Source organism: Columba livia, chromosome Z, assembly GCF_036013475.1.
Source record: "Columba livia isolate bColLiv1 breed racing homer chromosome Z, bColLiv1.pat.W.v2, whole genome shotgun sequence".
Taxonomy (NCBI): domain Eukaryota; kingdom Metazoa; phylum Chordata; class Aves; order Columbiformes; family Columbidae; genus Columba; species Columba livia.
This window is the reverse complement of record NC_088642.1, coordinates 15991171-16008850: the sequence shown is the minus strand read 5'-3', so window position 1 is coordinate 16008850 and position 17680 is coordinate 15991171. Positions and strand designations below refer to the sequence as shown.

The window sequence follows — 17680 nt, the reverse complement described above, 5'->3', positions numbered from 1 at the left end:
TGAATAAGCCTGAGTTTAACGGCCTAGCAATTTATCTAAGTGAGAAAAATCCTGTCTCAGTCTACACCCTTCCAGCGCAAGTATAATTCAGACTCTCACAGCTTTTGCTTTTACTTGCAATATTTTTTTATGTATCCTGTATTTAAGAAAAATCCAACATACTGAGAATGATAATAAACAACCAATTCAGCTGCTGTGAAAATTAACCATGCACCAAGCTGTCATTCTCAAAACTGCTGTTTGATAAGGTAAGAGAAATTATCACATCCAGACAAATGCAAAAGCTGCATGAAGTGCCTGGAAAGAGCCTAAAAAGAGGAGGGGAGGGGAGGGGAGGGGAGGGGAGGGGAGGGGAGGGGAGGGGAGGGGAGGGGAGGGGAGGGGAGGGGAGGGGAGGGGAGGGGAGGGGAGGGGAGGGGAGGGGAGGGGAGGGGAGGGGGAAAGGGAAGGGGAAGGGGAAGGGGAAGGGGAAGGGGAAGGGGAAGGGGAAGGGGAAGGGGAAGGGACAGTTTGTTGTAGTCCAGACTGGAGAAACTCAAAGCATTTTCCTCTGTTGACACCTAAGAGCAGGGCGTAACTAATGCATGTTAGATTATTTTATTTATTATTTTGATAGGACTTCTCTTTCAAACCCCTTTCCTGCATTACCATTTGAAAGAGTTTAACATAAGGCACTTGAGTGGGAGCAAACATTTACACGTAAACATAGCTGCAAGTGGCAGTAACTGACAAATCAACTCTCCTTGTGTTAAATACCAACAAGCAAGTTGGAAGCTTTGCTAGTGCTAACTGGAGAGCCACAGCTGCATAAAATCTACTCTGTGCCACACTACAATTTCATTTGAAAATCTTTAAATGCCTAAATAATAAATTTTCCTTCACCTGGTCAACCGAATGTCTCCCTATCCAGATTTTTTACAAATCACAGCATTGCGAACAGCATGATACACACGGATTATTTTTCTACACTCATTACATCCTGGTATATGCTCCCCATGGCTGTGGGAATTTATTCTTGACACACAACCATGCACTGCAGGGAAGGATAACTGACACCACATCCCTGTGACTGTAAGCTTGCCCAATTTCACTGCACCACAGTCATCAACATGGCTTCATGTGAGGTCACTTCCCAGTCTTGCCAAAATCTCTCACAATAATGAGCAAAACTAAGTGCCCCACATAATCTGTAAAACACATTCGTAAGCTAGTAACAATGTCTTAACTGGTAACCAGTTCTTCAGTTTAATCCATGAGTGTTCTCACCTTCCTGTTTGCAGGAAAGAAAAAGTGGGAAAGAAAAACTGCATTTATTACAGGGACACAGCTGCAGCAGTTTAACACACTATGGATCAGTTCTGATGGTAGTAATGGTAATGAGAACAGCAAATGGCACATATTGTCTCTTCTCTCCCCTGCCCATTATTATTTGGCATCACAAAGCTCTCCAATGCTTGTACATATTCTTATGCTGCTTGAAAAAGCAGACAATGTCAAACAATCACTTCCCATACTCTTGGTACATTATAGCCTCCTCCCATGTAAAAATCAGAAGCTGCCTGACATTGCAAAACACATTTTCTAGAGTTATATAGCCAAAAGGTCCTGGAGTGCCATCAGGTAACAGGGCATGAGAACCTCTTCACTCAGGATAACACAGCAGTGCTGCACCTGGCTCAGATCACCAGACTTACAAGCTTAAACCTGGCCCTTTTTCAGGGAAAAGCGTTGTTCCAAACATTACTCAGAAGAAGTGATTACGCACACATTAATCAAAAGTTATCTGCAGAAGATACTGAGAGCTTGAATGTGCTGTCTGCAAGTGAGCAAAGCTGCCCAAGACACAGACACCCTGCAACAGCTCAGTGCTGACTGGGCATGACTAGCTCTAAGCTGGACAACACAGACAACCATCCTAGCCCTTTACTGAGCCAAAACAAAGGCCTGCTGACAGGTCCTAATCTTGGGAACACGAGGGCACAAATCAGCACAGTTCTGTGTTAATTTCAAACACAAAGGGGTGATGAGGTACACCAGCCTCAGGATCAGACGCTGTTTTAATACAATGAAGAGCAATGCATCTTGACTCTGAATGCATGACTAGAGCTCTGTGCAGAAGATGGAATTATTAATGATGGTTACAAAGCCAGTTCATGGTGTGACATCAGAGCAACTGGCATCCATCATTGGCCATCTGCTCCAACCACTGACTCAACAGAGGGAAGAGACAACTTTCCATACCAGCAAAGAACTTGTCCCATGACCTCAAATACAGCAAGATATAAATGTAAATGATGGTATACTAACCTGACTGAGAATTGTCTCCTGTGTACTTATCATCATGGTGACTCTTGTAGAGCTGAAGATGCACCAAGAGTAAAATATATATGTAAGAAAAAAGAATACAAAAGTATGTTAAAAGGGCTACATTCAACACTGTCCTTATGCAGCATTTTCTGTTCAGTTATTTTTTAAGAAAGTGTTTGGCAAAGACTCTTCTTTAGGTTTAATTAGATATAGTGAAATAATATGAAAGTAAACAGATATGCAATGTAGAAAATCACAGATACAATAGGGCTTTTATGTACTAAGCTCCTGCTTTATGCCTGTGTCTGCAAGAGAACTGGCATTCGTTTTTAGATAGTATTTTCTGTGCAAATTGCATACAAACCTGAAAGATTCCAGGAATAAAACACAAAAAGGAAAAAGAATGCTAAAATGGTCTCTTCTTCCCCTCCGTACAGTAGTTTAAAAATCATTTTCTTAGTGTTATCTAAGCTAATTTTGCATTCATCCTTTCATGGGTCACTGACAAACTGAGCTTCAAACAGCTCAGTTACAAAACCAACTCTCCAGCAACTGAAGGGTAGAGGTAGGTATCATCAAAACTTTCTTTATTTCCAAGTAATTTTAATCATTCTCATGAATGAAGAGATTAAACACAAAATCTTCATTCTTTGTGCTTCTGAAACATCTTGGGTAGTTCCACCAATATGTATTTCAAACTTTCTTAGAATTTAAATAGTATATTTCCCCTATCTTAAAGTTTACTCCTATTGCTTGGTCTACAGTAACACAGATAAATGCTCCTCTGCTTTTCCATCATGCTCAGAAAAAAAAGCACAGTCTTTCCAATACATGGCAGTTTAATACCTGCTAATGACTTCATCCTGTTCCTTTCCTATGTGGTTACAAGAAAGTATTTTGCTGTTAATAGGAAAACTTAGTAGAATTTTAAGTTCCTAAAGTCTTCTCTTTAAAATTAGCATATGATGTATTTAGGTGTAGAGAACACTGAAAAGGACTAAAAATAATACTTTTTTTTTTTACTGTAGTCACTGGAGAAAATAGACATACCCTCTATTTCAGATGAATAAACTTCAGTGCTTGACACTGCATTTACACATTATTCATTACACATCACATTTAGGGTTCCAATAGTGTAATCTAATCTGTGGTGACTGTTCCTCTGAGCAAATCCATCACCCGCATATAGCAAAGCACTAGACTGTGTGAAAGTATGAAATTGTTGGTTGCAACCTGTGAGTTAAAAGGAGAGTACAACAAGGTTGCACTTATGTGCCCTTAGCATCTATATCAGTTTGCGACAGTACATGCTGCAGGGTCCTCAGAGGGATTATTCAGGAAAGAAAGGAAAGGAATGATACAAATTACTTTTCCATAATTTTTGTACACCTCATTTCTTTTTAGCTTTTAGCTACTGGGGAGAGGAGAGGAGAGGAGAGGAGAGGAGAGGAGAGGAGAGGGGAGAGGGGAGGGGAGGGGAGGGGAGGGGAGGGGAGGGGAGGGGAGGGGAGGGGAGGGGAGAGGAGAGGAGAGGAGAGGAGGGGAGGGGAGGGGAGGGGAGGGGAGGGGAGGGGAGGGGAGGGGAGGGGAGGGGAGGGGAGGGGAGGGGAGGGGAGGGGAGGGGAGGGGAGGGGAGGGGAGGGGAGGGGAGGGGAGGGGAGGGGAGGGGAGGGGAGGGGAGGGGAGGGGAGGGGAGGGGAGGGGAGGGGAGGGGAGGGGAGGGGAGGGGAGGGGAGGGGAGAGGAGAGGAGAGGAGAGGAGAGGAGAGGAGAGGAGAGGAGAGGAGAGGAGAGGAGAGGAGAGGAGAGGAGAGGAGAGGAGAGGAGAGGAGAGGAGAGGAGAGGAGAGGAGAGGAGAGGAGAGGAGAGGAGAGGAGAGGAGAGGAGAGGAGAGGAGAGGAAGAGGGTGAAAGGGAAAGTGAAGAGAAAGGAAAAAAAAAACCACACCAAAATTCATATGTGGCTTTCTGTAATGAATGAGAAGAAAAAAGACACACCACAATAAAAAAGGGAAGGAGAAATCCTGTGCTCATGGTCCATATAAATATTATTTGAGGGAGTGTAAGGAATGATTCTTCCTCCAGAAAACTGTTTTTAAAAGTTTAAACACTTATCTTGCAATCACACAGGAACTTTCAGAGTATCATCTCATTCAAACAGAGTAAAGTTGAAGCTCAGCAGATGTGGCACAGAGACACAAAGCATCTGAACTGCTCGCTCTGGTCCCAAACAGGAGCTTCTGTCAGAGCCCAAGGATATATCTCTGTCTACTGCACATCTGGCAGGCAACATTGGCATAGTCCTCTAAGTGCTCTACTAAAAAGATAAGCCACATTTCAGTTCTAAATACTTCTCATACCTCTTCTGAAGGTATGACCTGAAAGAGCCACGTAAAGTAAGTTATGAGGGCAGTTACATAGTTAATCTCAGGACTATATGGTTTTAAGAGAAAAACACCACCTCTGTTGTACATTTATGAGTGTGCAAACACTGGACTCAATCCTTCCAGGCCTCAAATTGACAAATGCAACACTAATCGCTACCTAGGCTTTAGCACATGGGATAGTCGCATGAAAGTCAATCACCATTCATAAATCTTGACTGTAAGAATACTTAATACACTCTCAGATGTTTGTTTGTTTTTCCGTGCATAAACTAACGTGACTGAATTTTATATGTGATAAATCTGGCACAGAAACCCATGAAAGTTCCTATAGAGTGATCTCTAATCATAGTGTGATATGCCTTACAGACGTTTCTGGTTATGACAAAGAACATGCCTACATTTTTTAAGGTGAAACAATGCATAACAATGTAAGGATGTTTCTAAGTCTGCATACAGTGTCTGAGTGCTGAGATCAAGCCATTTATTATTATGTTGATGCAGTGAAACATTAAAAATTTGCATCAAAATGTGAATCATGACAGCTTTTACTGGTCTGCAACTAAATAAATAGTTTGTTCGATTTCTTTTTATCCTTACTTGAAGAATTATCTGTGACTTGAAAAGAAACCTAGTATTTTCATAGGCCAGAGAAAAGTTATACTGCTGCAAGTATTCAGGCATGGATTTTTGGAAAACTGCAGTGAACAAATGTTGATCAAGATTGATACCATCACATTAGTATTGCTACAAAAATAACTCTAAGAAGTCTTACAAATATAATACAGATGTTCCTATACAGCACCATCACTGCCCATCTGAAATGAAAAAGCCAACTGAAAACCAAAACCACACTCAAACCCCCAAAATTCCAAGACACTGTTTGAAATTTTAATGCAGTGTGAGAGCACCTGGTGCTCTACTACAGGCAGGAGATATTTCCACCACAGAAGTAAAACAGAATAATTACCTAGTTCTGTTGGATGCACCATGTTTTCTCTACAATGGACTTTACATCTCTGAAGATGATGCTTTCTGTTAGGATGAGGTCTTTAACCTTTGTGGTAGATGTCTACATCTTTGGAGAACCCTTCAAAGACCATATTCCCTAGGCTCACCAAGTGTGGAAATGTCTCCAGACCTACAGCTCATCATGTCAGTGCTTCATTTAACAATAACTGCTCATGAACGAATGATAAAAAATGTGACTAGGTGGTGCTTTCCGACAGTGTCAGTATTACAGAGAATATAAATGTCCCCTTGGACACAAGTCCCTAACTAAAATTTGTTTCTTAAGCTTCCTGGCTTAGGCAGTCCAATGAACAGGACAACAAACACAGAAAAGGACTTTTATCTATATTCTTACTGCTGCTTTTTACAGATATCTGTAAGTTTGTAATTGTTTTATACTAATTATCTTGCACTAAGAGTATCATATGTACACTTCCCTGCACCACTCTTTCAGCTGTGTGTATATTATAGAAAAAAACATGGGATTGTATCTTACTTTCAAATCAACATCAAAGCACGTATAAATGAAACAATAACAACGAGGTTTAAATAATTAATTTAAAATAAACACATGTAATTTTAGCACTGCTTATATTACAAAACTCTTGCACTCTAGCCTAAGCACTTTAAAACATCCTGCGGTTGTAAATGATACATTGCTGCAAATACTGTATCTGTGTTTTGGTTCAAAGATGAGGTCAGTTTAAAGTATTTTGAGCCTTGTTTTTATAGTGATAGACCTTCAAAATTCTTCCAAAACTTGTGCAGATTTCTCCCTTGATTTGTCACTACCTGACCCCACAAAAACTTGTGCAAGAGGGATGGTTTCAACAGTCAAATTTTACAGAATACCAGGTATGAACTTCTTCCAATAGTAAAAGTTTTCCAATAATGTGTTAATATTCAGTATTGTTACACTGGAGAAGGGTCAACTAGAAATAGAAATGACTTTCTAAATACCTTTTATACACAAGTGTCTTTGAGCAGATAATGGATAAAAGCACATTAAAATCATAAGTAAAACAAGATACATAAGCCTTCTCCTAGAGAACACAGCAACGTGTTTCCCAAGCACATCCTCAGTCTAAAATGTTGCCAGCTACTTCCTATGCTTCCTACTTTCTATCTCACCCCTACAGACCACAGGTTAAAGATAGATTTCACTCCTTTGCTCACAACTTCTTTACAGGCCATGTACTAGAGTATTTTTGAGGCAAAGGATGTGGTATGATCAGGCAAGGAGGCTTCAGACACTTTCAGAGGGAGGGAACCAGAAGCAGATGGCAACAAACACCTTCCTGTGCCACCAGCTTTGTTGCAGGACCTGCTTGTGTGGATATATGCTGGGACTACAGAGACTGGGCCCAATTTCTACTGCTGGTTTTCTTGGGTTACACCCCTCCACAACACAAGTTCTGATGAACATGCCATGTCTCAGGTCCTGCACGAAGGCTACACTTTACTTAAGAACAACACGTTAGCAAACCCTGTGACAGCTGAGCATGGGTCAGTATGAGACATAAGTACACAAGATCAGGCTGTCAAGAGCAGCTCTAGAAAAAGCCCCTGAAATCCCTTTGGACTATGGTCTATGTTGCTCCACAGTATCATGGGCTCAACTGTCACATATGTACTCCAGAGAGTTAGAGCCTTTCTTCGTCAACTCAGTAGTCCTGCAAGAGGAAAACAGCCCCAGGGAATGCTGAAATTTTCTTGCTTGCTCCAACAATCAATGAGAATCTTGTTGACAATATAGATCACCTCCTTTTGGAAAAAAATAAATTTCTAAAGCACAAAATATCAGTTTACTAAAAGCTATGAAAATTTTGACAGGAAAGAAATACAATACCTGGTTGCTGTTTTCATTGGCACAATGCAGCCTTTTGAGGGACACAAAATGTCTTATTTTCCTAGCAACAGAAGTAAACACTTGTTACCACGTCAAATGGCAAAGAGACAAATGAAGTGATACACTACTATTTTCTAAAGCACAGGTCTCCACGCCCTCATGAAGAAGATACCAAACCCAACACCAAACAGATGACTGGGCGACAAGCGCTCCTTCAGCATTACAGCTACATTTTTGTCCCAGGACCACAATCCTTTTGCTCCTGCAGGAATTCACCTGCAGATCTGGGAGCAGAATTCGGCAATGTGCCCACACTATGCTGCAAAGGTGGGAGCACATACAAGCACACGCACATACAATGGGATCACTCAGCTGCTGATCCTTCCAGCTGACCTGATAATGGTGTGGATTTTGTAGAATAATTTCATAAAGAACTGAACAGTAACATGAACCTAAAACTTCAACCTACAGGTATCTGTACCAGTAACATTAATTCTTATGACTTTACAGTTCTTTTAGCCTGGAGATGATGTCACCAAAATGGAGAAACATCAGGAAAGAACATGACCTTCTCAACTTCGCTTATTCTTTCCACATCACTTGAAGTCAGCAGTTATATCATCATTCTGTTACTAAACACGTGGAGGTTCATTTCAAACTTACAGATGGGGAAAGCAGAGAGAAGGTTCTAAAACCAGAAAGCAATTATGTTCTGGACAAGTTAGTTACCCTCCTTGCCCGATCACAGGTGTTATCTTCACTTGCTGCTGGATACTATCTCCTGATTTTCTTCTTGTATAGTAAACTCCTTGCCATTCCTAAGTAAACACACAGAACAGAGATGGCATATAAGAATACATAGCTTACAATCAAATATCCATTTATTATTACATAGTCCTTACATAGTAAATGATTATATGTTATTTCAGTTTGTATTTTTTTAACATAGTGCAAAAACTATTAATATAGAGTAGCAACTTTTACAGGCATTTGCTACTGTAAGATCAGTGTAAATGTTTCTCTTGTGAGAGAGCATAAATTTTTCACAAAGAATTTTAGGGATCACCTACTCTGAAGGGTTACAAACGTTCTTGCTAGGAACCACCATAAACAACGGTGGCTGCAACACATCCAAAGAATATCTCCCTTGGGAACACCAGAATCAAACTCTGTGTTGAACACCATTCAGCTTTGAAATTCTCAGTCGTCAGCTGATATACATGGTAACTTTCAGAAGCCCTTGACCTAAGGGTGTCCTTCAATTAACAGCCATGACTGTTTTCACATGACCATGAATATCCGAGGCACTCCAGATCAGCAAAAGAAGAAACAGTTTCTTCATAGCTTCTTTTATCCTGTTCTCTCATGCAAATGCCAGTTTTCCTGACTGGCCACTAATTTTCCCTCCATCCCTACTGCTACAGGAAAGCGTCAAGAGGAATGCAGGCTAACCAAGAGCCATATATGCACCATCCTTAAGCAGTCCACTGATACAGAGATAAAATATATCCTCTAGTACTGATTGGAGAAGAAAGGTAGATAAAGCAGAAAGCTTCTTTCTCTTTACCACCTCAAGAAAAAGAGATTTTAAGGAGGGAACCACTTGGCAGCAAAGTAGGATGAATCTGGAAAATGAGTGCAAGATACCTTCATCACAAAGACGAACAAAGCCGAAGGTGCACAGGGCCTTTGAGCAGGAAGTGCTAGCGGCTACTTCTAATGAACCAAGGTGAATTCGCACACAACTCCAGACAATGACCCACAAAGCTCAGATCATTGCTGCAAATGACTCAAGTGTTCAAGAACTCCCCAGAGTTCATGAAGCAGAAGGGGAGACAGGGAAGTCTGAAAGGTACTTGTGCAACCCAAGAGAAATGGGATAAGAAACTGTTGCATAAGTTAGGGGAACATATCACTAGGAACATGTGGCACTTTTGTGGCCCATCACCACCATTACACGAGCTAACAGTACACTGCAGATATTCTAGCTATGGTTAGAAAAAAAACCCCACTGGATGGTGTTATATTTTGGTCACAACTGATTATAACACATGGTACTTAAAGCATGCAGTCATTGAAGGCTCTGCTGTTAAGATAGAACAGTTAAACCTTTTGATTGGATGAAGCAGCCATCTGAGAGACTGACTGAGAGACAAATGGTTATGTTCCAGGTAGCAAAATCTCCATGAGCTCTAAGAAAAACAGAAACACAGAAAGCGTTCTCATATTGATCTTAAGCCAACAGATCAGAAGAGGAGTTCAGTCAGATCCTAAAAGCAAAGCTAAGGAAATCTGTAATCACTTGTATGAAGCATGGGCTGTTGTGCTCCTAAGACACTTGGGGAGTAGAATTTCAGCCTTACATGTGCACTCATGAAAACCACAACTTGTATTCTTAAACCTGGACCATTAAAACCAAAGAAGAATAGAAATCTAAAGCTATTTTCCGTGAGTTTATTTTATTTGCTTACCTTTCCTTTTTTAATAAATGTGTTGATAGTATCTAAAAGATCTGCGCAGTTTTTATCACTTTTTGGTAGTTCAGTAAGTTCTCTGCCAATAAGCTCTCCCTTGTGATATCCCATCATCTGTTCAAAGGCTGGATTAACATACTGCCAAAACAAAAATATTTTAGGATAATATTAAAAAGAACATACTTAAAGGATAACTACTCACACATAACTATCAAAGTGTTACAAAGTGTTACATCTAGCGCCATAACCACACATCTCTACAATTCAGCATTTGTCATATAAAAATCTGTATAATGGTGAAACATTTTATTCAAGAAAGGAGCTGAACACAGAAGGTGATATGTAAATGTTTATCAGAAGGCACAGAAAGAGAACAGAACTCTCTACTGTACAGATTGTCGAGATCTGCTACAGATTTCATGCTGCATTTACCATAAGCAACATTATTTTAAAAAATCATTGTCTAAATAAAGTTGCTGAGGTAAAAGTCTTAAAAATTCATCAGGCAACAATGTGCAGCATCCAGACATAAGTCAGTTCATCATATGGGGCTTTCTAATAGGCAATAAAACTAAAATACTGAAATAGAACAGAGACTACTGAGAAAAGATCTCTTTGAGATTCCTCTCTTGAAGTTCTACAAAATAGGTAGCCTTTTTTCCCCTACCTGAATGACATGATCTTCACTGGTTATTTCTATAGCTTCCTGACAATGGTCTAACGCTGTGAACACTGCATTACAAGCCCTGAAATTAGCAAATTATTCATGTTAGTTTTATTGTTTGAACATGTTGCTCACAATAAATACCTTATTATATTGTACTTATTGGTACATGGATCACAAAGTAGCATGATATTTTGACTAAACCATGTCACTATCTCCGTTATGATTTTTTTTTTTTCAGGAAATTCAGCTTTAGACATCCCTATTGTTAGTGTGTTTTTACTGCAGATCACATTGTAAAATTGCTCACGGGTACTACAGCATCTTATTAGTGTATTTCTTTCTCCAAAAATGCTCTAGACAACAGGAACTAACAATTAGCCATGAAAATAACAGATGTCTGTTACATCAGGATAGAAAGTATTGTGATCATTAAAGACAGGGAATACAAAAATCACCACAGCAAATATATACAGAGTTTTAAATGCAGCAAATAGTTCAGCTCTATTAAAGAAGTTTTAATACAACATAGTTGAAGAAATAATTTAAGGCATCTCAAAGTCCTAGTCAGAAAATTACAAATTTTCCTGCTTCCAAGTAATAATTCAGTGATTTGATTTCCACACATGCTGATCTTTATTAAGGGCTAAATGATCTTGATTTCCCATTTTTTGTTTTCAGGACTATCCTTGAACTAACAGAGAAAAAAAAAGACTTATGTTCTTGCTACAAAATGTAAACTGCTTAAATTATAATTTATGCAGTGTGAGATTAACATTAATATAGGCTCCTAATACTAGAAAGAAAAAGAAATCGTGTATATATGTATTTGAAGAGGGAGCATACGAAAGGAAAGAATCCAGACATACTTGTTTGGGTAGATGTCAGTACTTCATCTTTGATTTGGACTAAACACAAACTAATTATCTTCTATGTACCTCTCATTGCAGGGAGCATAAATACACCATGCATACACAGTCTTATATAAAGTTATTACCTCAAAGGAACATCTTACTTCAAGACTGCATAGTGGGATTTGAATTAACACTAATGACTAGATAATTAAGAAACACAGGACATTGCTGTTTCTGCTCATCATGGAAGTAACTCAAAAACAAACAGGATACACAGAGAAATATACACAGAGACATAGACATGTAGCCATGTGCATTAAGATTTGCAGAAAAAAAGTGTTGTATATGGAAGTTGACAGTAGTATTTCAGCTCATACAATAAAAGAAGATTCCAATGTAACTTGTACAGTGATTTTCTAGCAGTTCAAGCTGGCTCTGAAGTGTGATTTTGTGCTGTGTGAAACAACTAATTTATCTCAGTGATAGATGCCCATCTGTTACATCAGCTGCTAACAAATGTCATTATGTAAACTTTCTGCAAGAAAACACATAGTTATGTTTGCACTATTCGAACCTTAGTATTTTCGTTCAATCTGGCAACTAAGCCAGCAAAACGACAGGTTTAGATGGCCCAGATCCTCATTGATAATACAAAACTCCCACAGACATCCAACCAAGCTTCAAACAAGAAGTTATGTGGATAAGCAGTGTCCCTGTGGGGATAGAAAGACATTTCTGACCATCGACATGACCTTATACACTGGCTTATTGGGCTGGTCCTGCTTTTTTACCGTGCTTCTCTTGCACCTGAACACCTGCAATATCCCGGTTTTAATTCCATGGACTTTCTGAAAGTGTTCTCTCATCCCTTTCATTTTCACAAAGCTGTACAGAAGGCCAACTGAGACAGCAAACGGATCAGAGGTCCAGTGGGATAGACATATAGTGCAATACATTTTTCCACACTTAATAAAACCACACAGATGAAAACAAATTATCATAAAATAGCATTACCAAACACTGGTTCTGCTTATTTTTTAAAGACAAACTCATTTAGAGCACCTGCATAATCAGGCAGAGGTAGGGGCAATCCTCTGTTGGAAGACATCAGCTTCTCCAAGTTACAAGTATGTGTTTTCAGTAGGTTTGTATTTTAAAAGGCTACTTCATGCCCCCATATGCTAGTCCAAATGTTACTTATAAGTGTTACTTTTGCTTGTTACATGGCAAGGAATATTTAACTATTTAACTGGGCCTGCATCTACTAAACTCTTTAAAAAAACACTGTCCTGGTTTCAGCTGGGACAGAGTTATTTTTCTTCCTAGTGCTGTTGTAGTGCTGTGTCCTGGATTTAAAATAACACCGATAACAAACTGATGTTTTAGTTGTCATTAAGTAGTCAAGAACTTTTCAGCTTCTCAAGTCATGCCAGGTGTTCAAGTATCTGGGAGGAGGTATAGCCAGGGCAGCTGATCCAAACTGGCAAAAGGGATATTCCATATGGTGTCATGCTGAGTACGTATTTTTGGGAAAGCTGGCGAGGGGAATCACTGCTCAGGAACTGGCTGGGTATCGATTGGCAGGTGGTGAGCAATTGCATTGTGTGTCCCCTGTTACTGTTATTGTTATTATTTTCCCTTTCTGTCCTAATAAACTGTATTTATCTTGACCCATGAAGTTTGCCATTCTTTGTTCCAATTATCTTCGTCATCCCACTGTGGGTGCAGGGATGAGCAAAGAGCTGTGTGTGGTGTTTAGCAGCCTGCTGAGTTAAACCACAACAACTACTTAACTGTTCTCAAACGACATTTGGCCATGGCAGTTGCAAATCCAAAAATACCACCAGCTTCTTTCATAGTATTTTTCAATGCTGCCAAAGATTCCCAGAAGCCATGTTCAGAGGTGATGTGAATGTACTTGCACACAGAAAAATATATAATGTGTGTTATCAATATACAAAAGATATGATAACAAAGAATACATTTCATATAGTGTTGTTATTCACATGAATTGCAAGGAAGTTTGTGTAACAACATTCAAGAAAGCAAAGGCGAGCAGAATAAGTAGTGGGTGGGTTACTTCTCTTTTCATAAACAATATGAATGGAAGAACTGTCGGTAGATGAAATGCCACCAGAGAGTGACATTGTCTCCTAATTCCAATGAATTTTAAGATTTTTTTTGGCGATGGTTATAAATAAACTTGCGTAAAAAGATGGTGGTCAATACGAATCATTCTCCCTGTGCTGGAGTTTTAATTATCTGCATTAATAATTGATAATACTCACATAGAGATGCTTAAACTGTATTTGCATCTCATTCTTGAGACATAAACTACAAGCATTGTGTGTGTGAATGACAGCTTAATCTTTCTGATGTTTCTGATCTACACAGAGTTAATTCAAAAGTCACTCACTTCATGTTGCGTTTACAACTGATCAACAAACCAACTCAGGATCACCAAAACATCTAGGTAACTTCTGCAATTTCACAGCTGCTTTATTTTCCTGCTGAGTTTTGGAAAACACCTATTGAAAACTGCATGAGCCCAAATTATTTTTTCCTTGAAAACGTTACTTTAATTGCATTCTGCATGTACAAACACGTAGTCACTTGAGCATGAAGTCACTTTGAGATCAGTTTGCAAAGAAGTTATTAGAAAAATCTGCTCCTTAAAAAGAGACACTGAAATCTGTAGAGAAGTTACAGTATTTTCTGTAGACGGAACAGGAATTAATTTATGACAGACAGGGAACTACAATTTCCCTGCATGACACTCAACTTCAGGTCTTTTTTTCATATGGTTGAATTGTAAACATATTAACATGCATATATAAGCACCTGTATTAAATATAAAAATAGCCACATTAAACAAAAAGTGATAAGGGAATGAAAGTCATTTAATTTCTCACCAAGGTAAAAAACTGTGCTCATGGTCTGCCAAGACTTGCCCAAGAAAGAAAATAAAAACTCAGGGTATGAAGAGATGCGTCAAGATTGCATTGAGCTCAAGCTATCAAATATGAAATCTCTCACACATGAGATCACAAATGACTTTGTGAAGTTTTACTTTCATATACATTTGCAGCCCATAAACCTTACACATAATACAGCATTTAAAAAATGCTCCCCTTGCTGTTAAATCAAATGAAGTTGTTGCTCTGGAAAATTTCTCCCAAAGGATCTTGCCCTGACTGTAATACAAGTAATAATGGCTAGCAGAATATTGTCAAATTCAATATGGTCACCACAAGACATATGGGACACAAGCAAGCATCAGGAAAAAAAAAAAAACCAAACAAAAAGACGTACTGAATTTTGCTTTAAGGAAAGCCATCATTTAAACCACCACTGAATGAAACATACACAGACCATGCTTTCTCACGGTACCAGTTACTAGGGCACTTAAATTTGTCCTTTACTAAATATCAGAAGAAGGAAATAAGGACATTAGAATATAAGTATATATTAGTTAATATACAGATGCAAAACACATATATGCACAGCTGGGAAGAAGCAGAAAGTAACCTGGTACAATTATGTAGATCAAGCACTTGATGTTTGCATTTTCTTACACTTCTACATACCGTAATTTGAACTGAGATCGCACTTCCCCATGTTCTATTTGAACCAGCTCATTGTAACAAGCAGTTATGCTGCTATTCTCCATGAATTGCTGGAAGACAAATCAAGAGTGCATGAAATAGACTGGAATGCCTTTAAACTGTTATTTCTGTTCCTACATTTAAAACTCCAACCTATGGAGAACTGGCATGAGTCCAGCAAAGGTCCATGAAGGTGACTAAGCATCTGTCCTGTGAGGACAGGCCGAGACCTGGGACTGCCAAGCCTGGAGAAAAGAAAGCTCAAGGAAGGATCTCATCAAGGTACATAAATATCTGAAAAAAGAGTGTGAGAGAGAAAGTCAGGCTCTTTCCAGTGGTGACTAGTGACAGGACCAGAGGCAATGGACCTGAATGGAGATACTTGAGGTTCCTTCTGAACATCTGGAAACTCCTTCTTTTTTTTTTTTTTTTTATTTTGAGGGTGACTGAGTACTGGCGTTGGTTTCATAGGAAGGTTGTGGAGTCTCCATCTTTGGAGATCTTTAAAAATTTTGTGGGCATGGTTTTGAGCAACCTGCTTTAGGTGGCCTGCTTGAGCAGGACAGCTGGGCAAGATGACCTCCAGATGTCCATTCCAACTTCAGCCATCCTGTGACTGTGAATGCTCTCATTTGCTTTTAGCAACACAGTTAGAAACAAGTAATCAAAAAAAATCCCAAACACAGTCTCACACAAAAACAGTATATTGCCTTAATATTTCGAGTATCTGTCCCTAATTCAGAAGGAAAATAAGGGAAACATTAGAGACACAAATCATTCTTGCTAAAAAAAAAACCAAAACCACCAAAATAATGATATTTGGCATTTCATATGTTTTCAAGCAAATATGGCAGATGAAGCTCAGAAGCTCAAGTAACTTTGCCCAACAAGCAATCTTACTGGGCTGTCACTGTGAATTCAGAAGTATAGAAAAGTGTATAAAGTAAAGGACATGCTGAAAACAGTTTACAAACTCTTATATACTCCAGATGAGAATGTCCTCTCTTTGTTAGGCAAAGGTAGTAAGCTGAAAGGTCTTGTGACTGGTCCTACTGAAATCAGAATCGTTACGCTGATAAAAAGGAACTAGATTCTGTGACTCCAGTTAAAGTTTTAACGCTCACTAATAAATTTCTGCTATGAAGAGCTAAAATATTCCTACAGAAATACATGCGCTGACTGTCTGTCACTAGTTCTCACAGCACAGCTGCATGAAGAGTCAAGAGGCAGCACTCAAACCTCCGTGGAACAATGAATGACTTTTAAGAAATCTATGCTTCTTTCCTGTATGAAAAATCGTATTTTGGGGATCCATGGTTTAATCTCAAGCTGGCAGCAAAATGTAAAGAAGTAATATTAAATGTTGAAAATAACTGGGTTTGCTTCCCTCCTTAATGTTAAGATCTTAAAATATTTCTATAACTCTCACTTCACACACTAAGTGAATGCATAGTGAACCAAAAGTCACAATACCAATTTGGCAGAAGCAAAGGTGCCTGCAAACAAAGTAGTCTTCTATGGCACTGTAGATTTAGATTTTCAGTTTTAGCATGCTCTTTTAAATATTCAAAAATGCTTGTGCTAAATTTAAAACAATATAAAAACAAATCTATCAATAATACACAATTTAACAATGATGACAACATATTTTACAAACTAAACTTATGAGAACATACTAAAGCTCCTTATTAATTGAATTTCAAAGCAGTGCTGTTTACTTTCAAAATTTAACCACTGCTCTTTACTGACAAAAATCAACTACTATCTCAGCACAAATCTTTGGCTAAAACACAAGAGTGGCAGCTTGTTGAAGTGCTAAACCTGGTCTTAACTGTTGTATAGTCCTCTGCAGAGGTGTAGAATCTCTTTAAGTTTATAGTACTAATGCCATTCATTCACTGGCTAACTCAAAGCCGAGAAATCAACTGGGACCTGAAAAAACAGAAAACATTTCTTTTTTCTAATCTACACATCTATATGAAGCACAAGAAGATGAAGATCTATTACTTCTCAAAGATTAGAAAGCAGATAAAAATACTTTCATTTAAAAACCTTTAGTATTTATACAGTACATTTTGATTTAACTAACATATACCCTTAAATTACATTTTACTTCAGGATAGTTGGATTCCACTGTCATACTGTACAGAACCTGACACAAGCCACAGGAGCCATCAGCTAGGAGGAATGCATCATACTTCCTATTTGGCAAGAAGTACTAGGTTAAATAGTAGAAATTTGTTTTGTTGTGAGCCAGAAAATTTTAACAGCAACTGGTCAATGAGAATCAACATTTGTTTAGGAAAACAACTGAAGTTCAAAATACAAGACAAGATTATAGTTGAGTACCTGCAAACATTTATTGAAATTATAGTTTAAAATGTCAGGAAGCCATATAACTTATTTAAATGAGTTCATCCTTAGTATGCCATCACTATTAGATATATGAGGCTGAGAGGGAAAAAAAATCAGGATAATAAATTTACTGTATTAACACCACTGTTAACATACAAACACAAAAGCTGTTATGAGAT

General features: G+C 38.7%; 1 protein-coding gene across 5 annotated transcripts in view; it reads right to left on the bottom strand.

The window, feature by feature from the left end:
* Positions 1 to 17680, bottom strand: part of PDE8B (phosphodiesterase 8B) — an 86695-nt gene that overhangs the window by 16275 nt on the left and 52740 nt on the right. For all 5 annotated transcript variants that reach the window (XM_065047384.1, XM_065047385.1, XM_065047383.1 and 2 more), the window contains exons 6-11: positions 15129 to 15217; positions 10691 to 10769; positions 10021 to 10161; positions 8279 to 8367; positions 7550 to 7610; positions 2308 to 2359 (exon numbers count right to left, since the gene is read on the bottom strand). In XM_065047384.1, the coding sequence (XP_064903456.1) occupies positions 2308 to 2359; positions 7550 to 7610; positions 8279 to 8367; positions 10021 to 10161; positions 10691 to 10769; positions 15129 to 15217 (511 nt within the window). The remainder of the gene's footprint in view (positions 1 to 2307; positions 2360 to 7549; positions 7611 to 8278; positions 8368 to 10020; positions 10162 to 10690; positions 10770 to 15128; positions 15218 to 17680) is intronic.